Below are 14,619 nucleotides of genomic sequence, written 5' to 3' on the forward strand. Positions count from 1 at the left end.
TGGACTACTCTTTTACCAACGAATGGTGAGATTGGCCAAAACACTATAGTACCCTTACGGCTAAAAGGGCGAGCATGTTTGGTGTGACGGAGACCTTAACCCGCGACCCTTATGTTACGAGTCGAGCGTCCTAAGCACCTGACCATGCTGGGGGAAACTGAGAAAAGTGTTTTTACCTCACATTATTACTTGTTAACTTTTCTCTATTTTTCGCGTTTGTATGTTTCAGAATTTTCGCATTCAGTCGTAACTAGTTTTGAACTGAAAGACTATAAAGAAAAGTAATCAACAACAAATATCACGAACTTTTGGATCGTTCTCTTGTCTGACTGAATACTAGTGTTTGTCTCTAACCCTTTATCTCCACTATTCGGAAAGCGTGTTTTCGGCAACGATTCGCAAAACGCCAATCTTATGATTCAAGTCTGAGTGCCATACCATTAAGCTACTGTTTTCTTAATTAATTTGTACTTTTACTTTAATATTTCAGTCTGATGTGGAAGATTATTTAACCATAACGACCACTTTAACCAAAGAGAAAAAAAAATCATGTCTTACCTATTTGATTGTTTAAACGCAATCTGCACAGTGTATCCACAAATGTTATGGGCAGAACTGCTGTCACGTCCATTGACACCAATTTTTTACAATTTATAACCATTGTTTCCAACGCTACGTCCAAAAGTGGAATATAGTCTTCAAACTCCATTAATATTTTATCTACAAATAATTAATTGACAAATTCAATATCATTAGTGTATTTACATTACATTAGTAAATGTATAATAGTTCTTGAACGTTATTTTTTATTTCGTTATAACAACGTAAAACATTTCAAAATATACAATAAAGTTTGTTTGTTTTTGGAATTTCGCACAAAGCTACTCGAGGGCTATCTGTGCTAGCCGTCCCTAATTTAGCAGTGTAAGACTAGAGGGAAGGCAGCTAGTCATAACCACCCACCGCCAACTCTTGGGGTACTTTTTTTACCAACGAATAGTGGGATTGACCGTCACATTATACACCCCCACGGCTGGGAGGGCGAGCATGTTTAGCGCGACGCGGGCGTGAACCCGCGCCCCTCGGATTACGAGTCGCACGCCTTACGCGCTTGGCCATGCCAGGCCAGACGATAAAGATTTTAACTTACATAATCTCTTCACAGTTGCTTTCCAACGAATACTGTGTGAAATTCAACATGAAAACGACTTTAGTACAAATATATGTGTTGGGCATGTAATCGTAAGCATTTGCGAGAGGGGAAAAAAAAATCGAGAGTAAAAGTCATTTCTGAACGAGAAAGATTTATTAAATTACACATTTCTTCCAAGTGGGGAAGTGGAACTACCGATTTTTTTTGTGCGGCACTTTAAGTAACAGAAACTTTCACACAGGTAAAAAAAATTACATAGCCTTTATTGAACATTTGAAACACATGGTAGAGTATTAGACTTAGAACAACGAAACAAGCAATATTATCATGTTGAGAGAAAATAATATATTTCTATACTCACGAAGTGATGATGGAAAGGTATTCTGGACATAGTTTATAAACTCTCCTGGTTCCCAAGGAACGTCCTCTTCCGTTAGATACCCTGACCAATAACTTAAAGACTGAAGTGGAATTTCTGGCGGCAACAGTCGGTGAAGAGTAGATAGTTCTGTTATTTGTTCTGTAAGCAACAAAAACTATTATTGTTATAGTTTTGGTTCCACAAACATGTTTACCTCTAGCGACTGTCCTGACCTTAATTCTCATTGGTTTTTTTCCCCCTGATTTAGAAACCGCGATTTAAATCAGTGATATGGGGGTTGGTTTTCAAATTTCTGAAGAACAGTGAACTATTTGAAAGTTCGCTGGCTCTAATTTGATATTTGTAACTAAGCACAAAGCCACACAATGGGCTATCTGTGCTCTGTTGGATTTTAGCGTTAGAAGTCAGCAGACATACCGATGTGCCACTGGGGGGAGCCTGTTTACCAATTATAGGTATTTAAGTGGACGTGAGAGGGTTAGATACAATCTTGACTTCTTCCTTCTACATTTATGGTTATTAATAATTTATGTTTAGGCAACTGTTAAATGTTGAACACAACCTAAGAGAGGGTATTGTTTTTACAAATGTTCATTGATATGAATGCAAAACCCCTATCAGAACCATGTTCATTTACGTTGTAACGTTTATCATTTACACTGGGACACACTCACTATATAAATAGTCTATATATTCAAGTGTTTTTCGTGTTATTCGTTTATTTTATGTGTATTTACATAAATATCATTTTTAATACACTATATGATAAAACAATAAAAATGATGAATTATATAGGTGTAGCGATAGGTGGTATATTACTAAACTTATGGTACATATTTAAGGGTGAGAGGTAATTTGGTTTATTTTCCTCATGTATGATATAGTGATCTAATGCACGTAACATTTCGTTTTTGTTTAAGTTTTTCTTAAAGTAGGTGAATGATCTCATTAAAAGTCTGTCACGAAGTGATTGTATATTTGGGTATTGATGTAGGATTTTATTAGAATTTGTGGAACGAGCAACATTGTAGGCACTAGTGAGTATTGTATTCTGTTGTTTTTGTAGTTTAATTTTAATTTTCTTGGGTTCGACATTGATCCAGGCTGTACAAGTGTATTCTATGGTTGGTGGTGTATAATGTTGGTATAATTTTAATATGTTAGTTGGTGTTGTTCCTGTATTCTTTCCTGACAGACTTTTAATTTGATTTATTCTTTGCTAGATTTTGTTTGAGATTTCATTTATATGTTTTTGCCAGTTAATCTTGTATCAGAGGTAAGACCAGGAAATTGTACTGATGTAGTTGTTTGGAGAAGTGTTCCGTTAACATAGATTGGGGTTGATTTTAGTTTCTATAGTTTTGCAAGTACTTAGATTTCTGTTTTTATTCGTTTCTTATAATAATATTTAGCGACGTTATTTAATGAGGGCTGTATAATTGTGGCTACTATTGATGATGTTTTTGAACTCTTCCAAATAACTACATCGTCTGCGAATTGTGAAGTGAAACACTAATTTTGGTTGTTTAATGGCATGTCGCTTACATACATGATGAAGAGTATGGGACTAACCACCCTTCTTTAAGCACCCCTGTCTCAGGAGTTAAATACTCCGAGTAGGTGCCTTCGTCATTTACCCGACATTTTCTATTTTCTAGAACGTTTGATAACTAGCGAATAACTCTTCGTGGTAGTTCCATCTCTAAAATCTGCAACATTAGACCTGAGTGCCAGATTGTATCAAAAGCCTTCTCTAAATCGAGATGATAAATAACCGCTTTCTTTCTTTTGTTAAAGCTACCTATTACGTTTCGGTCAATCTAACTAAGTTTGGCGAAATTTTCTGAAAACATTTTGTACTTCCGGTAATTTAAAATTGTGTTCTAGGTAAATATTTAATCTTTCACTTATTATTCTTTCTAAAATTTATTCTCCGCAGCTGGTAAGGCTGATTGGTATGTAGTTTTGTGGTTTATTTGCTGGTTTTCCTTCCTTTAAAAACATGAGAATATTCAATTGCTTCCAAGAGACGGGAATATACCCTGTTTTGAGGGACAGATCGAAGTGTGCTTTGGGATATTAAAGTAATAACTGAGTTCCATTTCTGAGTAATATTACTTGTATATTGTTTGTACCTCGTGCTTTATTTTTAATGTGTTTTATAGCTGTATAGATTGGTATCATTGTTATTTCACTTGTCATGTATTCTTCCAGGGTTTCGGTGATTGCTTTGTTGTTGTTTTTGGTGTGTAGCTGAGAAGAGTCATGTAAAGATATATTTCTTTTCTTGAATTTCATTTCTTAGTTGGTTTTGGTAATAGTTATTCATATCTGGATTATTTTGTATTTGAAAAATAATTGTAGGTGTTTATTAAATAGTTTAGCTTTTTAGGTGTTAGTATATCCTGTTTTATTATCTTGGTCTAGTGATGGGTAGGATTTTGATGTGTTTTTTTTGTGAATCTTTTTAGGTGATTCCAAATTTTTTATAGGTTATATTATTCGTTTAAGGTATTGCAGTAAGTGTCCCAGTTTTCTTGTCTTAGTTATTTTATTTCGCTTCTTCTAATTTTGTTTCGTAGTGCATTTATCTGCAGTTTAAATATTATATCTTTTGTGTTTATGTATAGCCTTTGTAACTTTGCGCGAAATTCAAAATAAACAAATCCATATTATCTACATAATAAAACAATGACATCGACAAAAAAACTTCACTTACCGATAGAAAAACTGACAATTAGTTCGGGACAAAAAACCTTCATTTTTTTCCACGCGTTGCTTGAGATTACTTGGTAATTTGTATCATTGCGCCGGCACTTCACGTGCATAAATCGCAGCTTTCCAGTGCAGTTTTCCGCTAGAGCATTAACTATTTCGTCCGAAAGACAGTTGATATTCATTACCAAAGTTTGAAGATTTTTGAAGCGCTTGAGTACGGAAAGATATCGGCCATGTCTAAATGAAATGAAATATACATATATAATTGAAAACTACATTAGCGATATATATATATATATGAATTCTAGTTGCTTAGCAATGGGTATGAAATTGTTATACTTATTGAATTCAGAAGCAATATTGTTGATGCAAATAAATGTAGACAATTATAAAATATAATTTCAAAATGTCTTCTAGAAATACAATATTGTTCGCAAGAAACGTTTTGAATAGAATGCCATCGGAAGGTGTTGGTTTGAATGGATGATTTCTGTTGGTACATAATGATATCTAAGAAATTTCTAAGTCCTTTTAATTTACCATTTTATAACTTAAATCAATTTAGGCATGAAAATAACATTACGGCATTGTAAAAAAAAGTTATTATTGAGTGGTATACCATGGACAACGGTTTTTTTATGACAATATAGATGTATTTCTCATCAAAGGTGACGTAGAGGTATAATATATAATATACTAGGCTAAATTGCAGTGCACGGTAGGAGATGCTTCGAATCAAATAATATATTGGGCCTTTATGTTACATATTATATTTTCAAGTTCATCTTTGGAGAAAAGAAATCTATAGTGCCATTATGTTTAATGAAATGTTTATTGTACTTTATTTGAGATGTATTTTCAAATAATAATATATCACCTTAAAAATCGTCTTCTATAGACTGTCGTAACAAAAACGTTTGAACCTATAGATATTAGTTATAATCTCACATTCTGAACTTGAAATTTATTTATTTCTATTTTGATATTTCATAAGTAAAGATTCGCACTTATATTTCAAAGTATCATCTGGTGTTATTTCCTATTACCGAAAAATTGCCTGTCTTGGATAGAAAAAATCTTTTATAAGCAAGTGCTGCAAGGTGGCGCCACTATGGGACGATATGGCGTCAAGAAGCCGTATCCCATCCACACAATTAATGTCTGTATTGGTCAGATCCAAAGTATGTAGCCATTGTTGAGTTTTGAAGAAACGTACAATGGAAGTAATTAATTTATTTCGTACATTATCGGGCTTCCATTCTCTGTAGAAATTAGTGTTTTGCATCGAAAGTTTTAGAAGCTGTGTATGACCATGTAGTTTTTGGAAAAACATTGTGAGATGGCGATGCAAAGCTTTTCGTCCAATGAAGCATGGCCGTTGGTAACAAATTTCCAAATAACGTATATAAGCGCCATATCTGTAAGATAATAATGATACAAACATTAAACTTGATATTGAGATGATCCAAAACATCTATTTTCTATCGTTATTCAAACTTACGATTCACGACAAGTTTAATTACAAATATTACATACACGCATGCTTCACATCAAATTGACTGGTTCGTTTTGAATTTCGCGCAAAACTACATGAGGACTTTCTGCAATAGTCATCCCTAATTTAGCAGTGAAAAACAAGAGGAAAGGCAGCTAGTCATCACCACCCATCGCCAAGTCTTTGTCTACTCTTTTACTAACGAATAGTGGGACTGGCTGTAACGTTATAACGTCTCCACGGCTGAAAGAACGAGTGTGTTTGATGAGATGAAAAGTCGAACCCACGATCCTCACTGCTTGGCCATGCATAACATAAGAAATCTACTTTTCTTTTAAATATAAGTTCTAATCTTAATAAATATGAATGCTAGAAAAGTATGTTTAATTAACTGTAGTCATTATCGATACTATTTTTAATTTTGTTTTGCTCTAAGCAGGTAGCTTTCATTGTTCAGAAGTAGATATTAACATCAATAGAAAATCATTTCACTGAATTGATGGTACTTTTAAAATATTATATTAGATATTTCTATATGCCGTTGTACTTATAGTTGTTATAGTTATAGTGCGTTTATATAGCTCTTCAATTTTATTGCTTTTAAAATTTTTCTTCGCAGAATTTCTCATAACATAGTGACAAACATTAAGGACTTATAAACGGAATACCATTTTTACAGGGAAAATATAATTTTTTCATCTAGAATAAACAAATCCCAGCACAAACAATGCAGAATTAAAATTTTAAAAATGTCCCAGTTTTGCCCTGGTGAATAAATATGTTTAAATTTCTTTAAACGTTATGCTTGTCGTTGCTGCTGAGCCTTGAAAATAAAATAGTCAAAGAGATCTTTAGAAACCACTGTAAATTTTAATTATCTTTGTTCATAGTATTAAAATATTGTTGTTGTTTTAGATTCGCTAGTTGAGAAAAATTAATTCTTTCATACTGAAAAAATAAAATATATGATTTATTGAAACTTCTAAACGTTAGCTATGCCATCTTTGTCGCGAGAGAACGGCTATATTTTATCATGATATAGGGGTCCGACATGGCTAGGTGGGTTAAGGCGTTCGACTCGTAATTCGAGGGTCGCGGGTTCGCATCCCCGTCGCACCAAACATGCTCGCCTTTTCAGCCGTGGGGACGTTATAATGTGCGGTCAATCCCACTATTCGTTGGTAAAAGAGTAGTCCAAGAGTTGGTGGTGGGTGGTGATGACTAGCTGCCTTCCCTCAAGTCTTACACTGCTAAATTAGGAACGGCTAGCGCAGATAACCCTCGAGTAGCTTTGCTCGAAATTCAAAACAAACAATCATCACGATATTCGTTATCCCAGATTACGCTGGTACTTTCTATGGCACGGACACTTATATTAAAACAATATAAAAGTCTTTTGGATTTTCTTCTCTGCTGGTATTCAGAAACTAAATATAGAGAGTTACCTGACAAAGTCGCTCTATATTCGGTATGTATACCGCTTTTTAGTTATCCAGAGCATCTTAAAATTGGACATCGGTGGATAGCGAGAATCGAGATTTCTTATTTTTGTTTTTCAACAAGCCTAGCAACTGCTTAGTTCTAGTAGTAATCATAATTTTATCATGAGTTGACGGAGCAAAACAATCTTCATGACCTTTAACTATCTCCATTGTTATTATTCTATGCAAAAGTTATAAGGCTTTAGAATACACTCTGCAACCTAGTAACCAATGTACGCCATTTTATAAAAATAGTAAACAAACATAAGGAAAAAAGAAATGCCTAAATAAAAAAGCGGTATAAGGCTGGCTATCGAACTTATAAAGCTTTATAATACACTCGAAAACCTGGTAACTTGCAAAGAGGACAAACCAGAAGCATGGAAATGGACAGATCCCTTCACAGGCTAATGATCGCATAGAAGAATAAGCTGTAGAGCGGTATCGACTTTACACGGGAATTTAAAATCCTTACACTACTGGCTTCCTCGCTGGCAAAACAAACATAGACATAAGTTCCAATCGTAAAATGTTACTCTATTGTAAAAAAACAAACAAATGTAGTGTTCTAAAGTTAACTAAAGGAAAGGTATAATGATGAAACATCTATTCAAACAGCAAACTTTTGATAGACAAAATAGGGACATATATATCAGCATTTATAATAAGATATAATGTGCGCGTGACTTAAGCAATATCAGAAGCTAATATAAACGTATTACAGAAGCAAGTTTGTTAAGATATTTCAGAACTGCTAGTGCTTTTTATAAAGTATATCAGTTTACAAACATTTTTAAGTATATCGTACTTATACCATTACTTTTTTATTACTAATTACTACTGATTAGGTTTAGCTTTTATTTTTCTAATACTTATATATTACAAATATAATTCACAATCAAGACGCCCTCATTAACAAAATACCGACTAACCTCTGAGCAAACTGAATTGATTTTATTTCAGAATATACGTTTCCATAGAAATGGACCTTCATGCTACGCCAAAGCTGGGGAGCATGGAAGGCTGTCGTCCAATTACGACAAACTAAAGAAGCAGATACGCGGTCATTATGGTTCAAGAATGAAAAAATATTCACAATAATTATATCTGGAAGCGTGGCCCAATTACAAGACATCGTGTCTTTCGTTGCCATTTTCAATAATCTCAAGACACATTTTCTATGCCATCTAAGACGAGGCTTAGGTATCTCAGCCAATGATTCTTAGTAGGCTGTTCTTTCTCTGGTAGTAAATGTTTTGTTTTTTCATTACCATAGGAACAGCGTGGTGTTAATCGTTCTTTAATCTAAACCAAACAATGCTGTCAGCAAAAAATACGTTCTGATAAACGAATAGAGCAATAACGCTTGTTTCTTACCGTTGAGTATTCAGATTAGGCCTATATACTACAATACAATGTAATAGTGATAAGGTTTGTTGCAACAATGTCAGAAATTCAATCAGTGACTGAAATTATCAAGATAATATTCTCAACAATTGGTGCAAGTCATGTAATAGACATTCTTAATGTCTGAAAACCATTTGACAAATTGCTTTCCGTGCAGAAAGAAATATCCAACATTTCGATTTTACCGAGATGTAATTATCATTAGAGTAACATCTGACTCGATACTGGTGAAAATTATGTAAATTTTTCCGGTTGTGTATTTACGAAAAGGGTATATGTGTGTTTTCTTATAGCAAAGCCACATCAGGCTGTATGCTGAGTAAATTCGTAAATTTACCGCTGCACTGGCGGGCGACTTACGAAAAGAGAAAAGGTTTGTTTTTGAATTTCGCACAAAGCTACTCGAAGGCTATCTGCGCTAGCCGTCCCTAATTTAGCAGTGTAAGACTATAGGGAAGGCAACTAGTCATTACCACCCACCACCAACTCTTGGGCTACTCTTTTTACCAACGAATAGTGGGATTTACCGTCACATTATAACACCCCCACGGCTGAAAGGGCGAGCATGTTTGACACGACGGGGATGCGAATCCGCGACTCTCAGATTACGAGTCGCACGCCTTAACACGCTTGGCCATGCCGAGTCAAGAGAAAACGAAAGCAAACTGAGATATTTTTACTCAAGAAAGCATAAACTTGTGAGTGTTTGTAAGAGATGAAACTATCAGAGTGAATATGAATGCAGGCTCTAATTCATGCGTTAAAAATCTCTGTTTTTGATTATTGCGTTCAGAAAAAAATGTCTAGCAGATAACAATAAATATTATTGTTATAAAAATGTATCATAAAAATTTTGTTTGTTTGTCTAACGTTAAGCGCAAGGTTTCATAATGGCTTATTTGTGCTTTGCCCACCGCGAATATAGAAACTTTATTTTTAGCGATATAAATCCTCATATGTACCATTGACCCATTCTAGGAAGGAATGTCATAAAGGAATTGTGCTGTATTTCATACATAAAATATATAACTATTTTTAGTACTACAGCCACAATATTTTATAAAAGTACTAAAAAACAAAGTGCTAATTTTTTAAAGATTTCTACGCTTTCGAAATGCCCCGTGGTTCTGGAAATGCACATTAAAGAAAAAAAACATTATTGGTTATACACATGAAGAATATGTGACATTGATGTTATCAGTGCACTCTTTAGAGTTATTTAAGGAATAAGAGATTTAAGATACTGAAAATAAATACAAAACTAAACATACCGGTCCATTCACCATTTGTCACATAGTTACACCTGTTCAGAGAGTTACTTATCTTTATCTGATTGATTAGTTTTTCCCTCACAAACTCTTAACTATTTTTTTCTTTACCAAACTGAAAAAAACAGACACAAAACCAACTACTATTTCTGTGTATCAATTACATGATATATATATATATATAAACAATATCAGACAATTGCTTTAACTCAATCTTTCTCAAACTGCAATCCGTCAAACATGTCCGAAATTTCATAAAAAACACACCAACCGCCAACTCTTGGGCTACTCTTTTACAAACGAATAATGTGATTGACTGTCACATTATAACGTTCCCACAAATGAAAGGGTGAGCATGTTTGTTGTGGCGAGGATTTGAACTCGCGAGCCTCAGATTACAAGTCAATCGATCTAACCATCTGGCCATAAAGAGGGACACTTGGGGTGAGATATTAAATATGAAATAAAAAAAATATAAAAAATTCTTTAAAAAGTTCAATTATAATAATCTAAGCATATCTCCACTCAAACTGACCTCATTCAAATGTAAGCCGAACTAGCTGAGATGAATTCAGAGGCTTGAAGTTAGCCCTTCCAGGTACGGTTTAGTGAATGTGTTACAAATCAGATGATAAAGGCAGTACTTATATAGTATAATTTGTTTTATCACCACCCCTCGCCAAGACTTGGGGTGCTTTTTTTTCCAACGAATAGTGGGATTGACTGCACATTATAACGCCCCCACGGCCGAAAGAGCGAGCATGTTTGGCATGACGAGGAATCAAACCCGCGAGCTTAAGATTGTCAATCAAGCTCCCTAACTATCTGGCCATTTTGGAGAAGAAATAATAGCATCACGTGAGTGTCTATAACACTAATAATTACAAATCATGTGATTCAGCATCTGCACACTTAATAAAGCATTTATCAATGAACTCTCAAATACATAAGTGTAAAAATTTTTCTTTGAAACCTATTAAACCTCGTCTGAAATTTAAGAAACAGAGCTTTTTCAAATATATAATTCACGGTTAATTCTTTATGAATTTCCATTGTTAATTGAATATTTAGATTTTAGGACAATTATTAAACCTAAACTGGTAATGTTGAACTCAAATTATTGTCCTTAACTAATGCTGTTGAATTCATAGCATTGAATGAGACTGATATAATTTATCATAAAATGTTTAATTATTGTTTCCTCTTTATCAACTCGAGTTTCTGATGAAATATAATTAGTTTGAAAATAATATCAAAAACTTACTTTCGACACAGTTCCAAAATGGTAAAAATCAGTATATATCAGCAATTTATACTTTTGAAAGTGCCCCCACCAAAAAAAAGCGGGTTTTGATACCCGTGGTGGGAAAAGCATAAATAGTTCTTTATGTAACTTTGTTATTAAATACAAAACAAACAAACTTCTAACAGTGATACTAAGTAAAAAAAAAAAAATTGAAATTGCTTACGCAGCTCATTCTGCTTAAATTAAAGAAAGATAATTACTTATTTAGTTCTTAGCTCACGATTTGGTGGACAGTTCTTTGGCATGGGTCGCAATATGTAAAAGAAACAATTGTTAGTGATCATGATGGGAGACCAGGCTGCTTTGACCTCTGACTTTTGCTTTTGACAGGGCTTCACGTCATGCATGATTGAAAAAAATTATAATAATTACAGTTATCTTGGTCTAGATGTACAATTATGTCGGTCTAGATGGCAAAGTCATGATATCACTTTCCGTTGACACCGTAGATGGCGTCCCAGTATGGATATGATTTTGATCGTTCGTGGAGGATTTGTTTATACATGTAAAAACGGCATGTTTGGGTTGAGAAAATATTTTACGTAAAGGAGCGAACAACGTTTCGATCTTCTTCGGTCGTCGTCAGGTTCACAAAGAAAGAAAGAGGTAACTGACCGAAAGCTGACCACATGTTTGAAAGGGGTTGTGTAACTAAGTGTCTCAATGTAGAGGGCGGTGTTAGATGTTTGAATATATAATTTTATATTATTTATTTTATTATTTTTAATATATGTATAAAGGTGTTCCTTTGTATTGGTTTATTTTGGGTTTAAGTTGTTGTATAAGTAAGTCTTCTTTAATTTTGCGTTTGTTTATGTTTGTTTCTTTAGTATTTGGGTGTTTTCTATGGTTATGTTGTGTTTATTTGATTTGCAGTGTTCGAAAACGTGTGAAAATGACTTTTTATGATCTTTGAATCTGGTTTCCATTTTTCTACTTGTTTCTCCAATATAGAAGTCGTGGCAGTTATCACATTGTATTTTATAAATAATGTTGGTGTGGTGTTTGTCAGTATAGTTTTTACATAGTATAGACCTCAGTTTTGTGCCTGGTTTTTGAATAAATTTGGTATTAACTGGAATGTCATATTTTGTTACTAGATTTTGCCAAATGTTGGTTATTTGTTTGCTGATGTCAGGAATATATGGTATACAGCAGTATATGGTTTCGTGGTTTTTTTTATTCGTGAGGTATATTTACTTTTGTTAGTTGATTTTGCTTTTTGTCTAGGTGTGTGTGTATAATGTTTTCTACGGTTTGTGGAGGAAACTTATTGATGTTGATGAAGTATTGTTTTATTTTGTTTAATTCGTCGTTAATTTTATCTGATGAGCATAGTTTTATGGCTGTGTTTATTTGGTTTCTTAGTGTGTTGAGTTTTTATTTTGTTTCATGTGCTGAGTCCCGAAGAATATATAGTTCAGTATGGGTGAATTTTCGGTGGATTTCTGTTTTGAATTGTGTGTCGGTTCTTGTAATTTTGAGGTTAAGAAATGATATTTGATTGCTTTCTTTCTGTTTACATGTGAAGTTAATGTTGGGATGTACAGAGTTAATGCGATTGAAAAAATTAAGTGTGTGTTCTGTAGATGTGAATCCCGCAACCGTGTCATCTACATATCTGTACCAGTATAGTGGTGGATGTAATGCTGTGTTAATTGCTTGTGTTTCAACTTGTATCATAAAAATATTGGCTAGAACTGGTGATAATGGGTTGCCCATACTTAGGCCATTTTGTTGTATATAGTTGTGGTTGTTGAACATGAAGTTTGTCTTCATCGTGGTGAATTCTATGAGGGTTGCTAATTGGTTACTGGGAATATCTATAGATGGGTTCGGGTCTCGGATATAGAGTTCTAAGGCTATCTTTCAGGCTTCAGTGGTTGGAACTTCTGTAAAGAGGGATATAACATCGAAACTGGCCATTAAGGCTTTATGATTAAGTTGATTTAGATTAGACTTGAAATTAAAAGAGTTTTTGATGAATGAGCTGGCTGATGTTGCATATTTGGAGAATGCCCATGCTATGTATTTACTAAGATTGTAATTAAACGATTCATATGTGAACATTATTGGTCATAATGGACAATCTGGTTTATGAGGTTTGGGAATGCCGTATATTTGTGATGTGCGTGAGTCGGTTTTATGTAGGTAGGAATAAAGTGTTTGTGAGATTGTGTTTTTTTTTCATTTTTAGTAGTAATTTGTTTAGTTGCGTTTCGTGTGTCTTTGTTAGATTTATGTGTATTGGTTTAAATTTGTTTCAAACATGTGGTCAGCTTCCGGTCAGTTACTTCTTTCTTTCTTTGTGAACCTGACGATGACCGAAGAAGGTCGAAACGTTGTTTGCTCTTCTACGTAAAATATTTTTAAAACCCAAACGAGCCGTTTTTACATATATATTTCTCTACAAGTGGGTTTTCTCGACATCACTGGAGGATTTCTTTGTGAACCACAGAGCTACATCAGTGTGTTATCTGTACTGGGTCTATCACGAGTATCGAAACGCAACATGTAGCATTATAAGCATTCAGACTTATCGCTGAGCCAATGTTAGAGGGTTACGGAGTGGTTTCCCATAAAATTTATTCTATTTTTTTCACGAGTCAGAAAAAATTCCTTAATGGCTGTCGGACGATTTTAGTTTAAAGATATATTACAAAGTTACGGAGTCGTCCTTGAGTATGGTCACTCACTTTCTGTCCAGGTTAATGTTAGTTCAAAAGCTTAGGGTTTTCGAGACACAGTGATCACTGAAGGACTGGGAAAACCAAATTCACTTCACTGTAGGGCTTATCAATAATTTGTCATCCCATACCATGAATCTTATGCAGGATAGGAGCATAAAGACTCACAGCATTTAACCTTTTTTGTTGTTGCGGTTATCCAGATTTTGATCAAGCAGTTAATTCAACAAATTTTTATTTTCTTTAGAACAGCATGAATGGTTTAGAATTCATCAAATTCATCTTACCCGTTAGTGTTCGTTTCGTTGCTGTGATAACTTTGAGAAATGTATCATGTTTAACTTGGTATTGGAACGTCTTCCTTCTCAAATTCTTCTTAAAATTTACATCTCGTCTTTGATAGAATTCTGTTCAATCGAAGCCTCGTATTAATCGAAAATATGTTTTTATTGAAACTATTTTATGTTGCTTAATCCCCATTTCTTGCATAACCGTCTCTTGCTTTTAGAATAAAATCTTCGAACCTAGGACTGGCGTGATTAGAAAGTTTAGAAGTTAATAGCGTGGCATGACTATGCATTGCAATAAAAGCCACTTTTATACTCGTACTGGTGATAGTATTTTGGTTTCAGACCCTACAGTTACCAGTCACGCTTACCAATGCTACGACTATAGAAGTGACTTTTATTGCTATACATAGTCATGCCACGTTCCTAACTTCT

At 34.1% G+C, this 14,619-nt stretch overlaps 1 protein-coding gene across 1 annotated transcript; it reads right to left on the bottom strand.

Moving 5' to 3' along the window:
• Window positions 1-240: 240 nt before the first annotated feature.
• LOC143257663 (F-box only protein 39-like) lies at window positions 241-8,364 on the bottom strand. Its single transcript, XM_076516705.1, has 5 exons — window positions 8,162-8,364; window positions 4,255-4,490; window positions 1,515-1,673; window positions 559-720; window positions 241-269 (listed from the first exon to the last, which is right to left on the bottom strand). The coding sequence occupies exons 1-5, from the start codon at window positions 8,362-8,364 to the stop codon at window positions 241-243; spliced, it is 789 nt and encodes a 262-aa protein (XP_076372820.1).
• Window positions 8,365-14,619: the final 6,255 nt, after the last annotated feature.

The sequence above is a fragment of the Tachypleus tridentatus genome, chromosome 7, assembly GCF_004210375.1.
Source record: "Tachypleus tridentatus isolate NWPU-2018 chromosome 7, ASM421037v1, whole genome shotgun sequence".
Taxonomy (NCBI): Eukaryota; Metazoa; Arthropoda; class Merostomata; order Xiphosura; family Limulidae; genus Tachypleus; species Tachypleus tridentatus.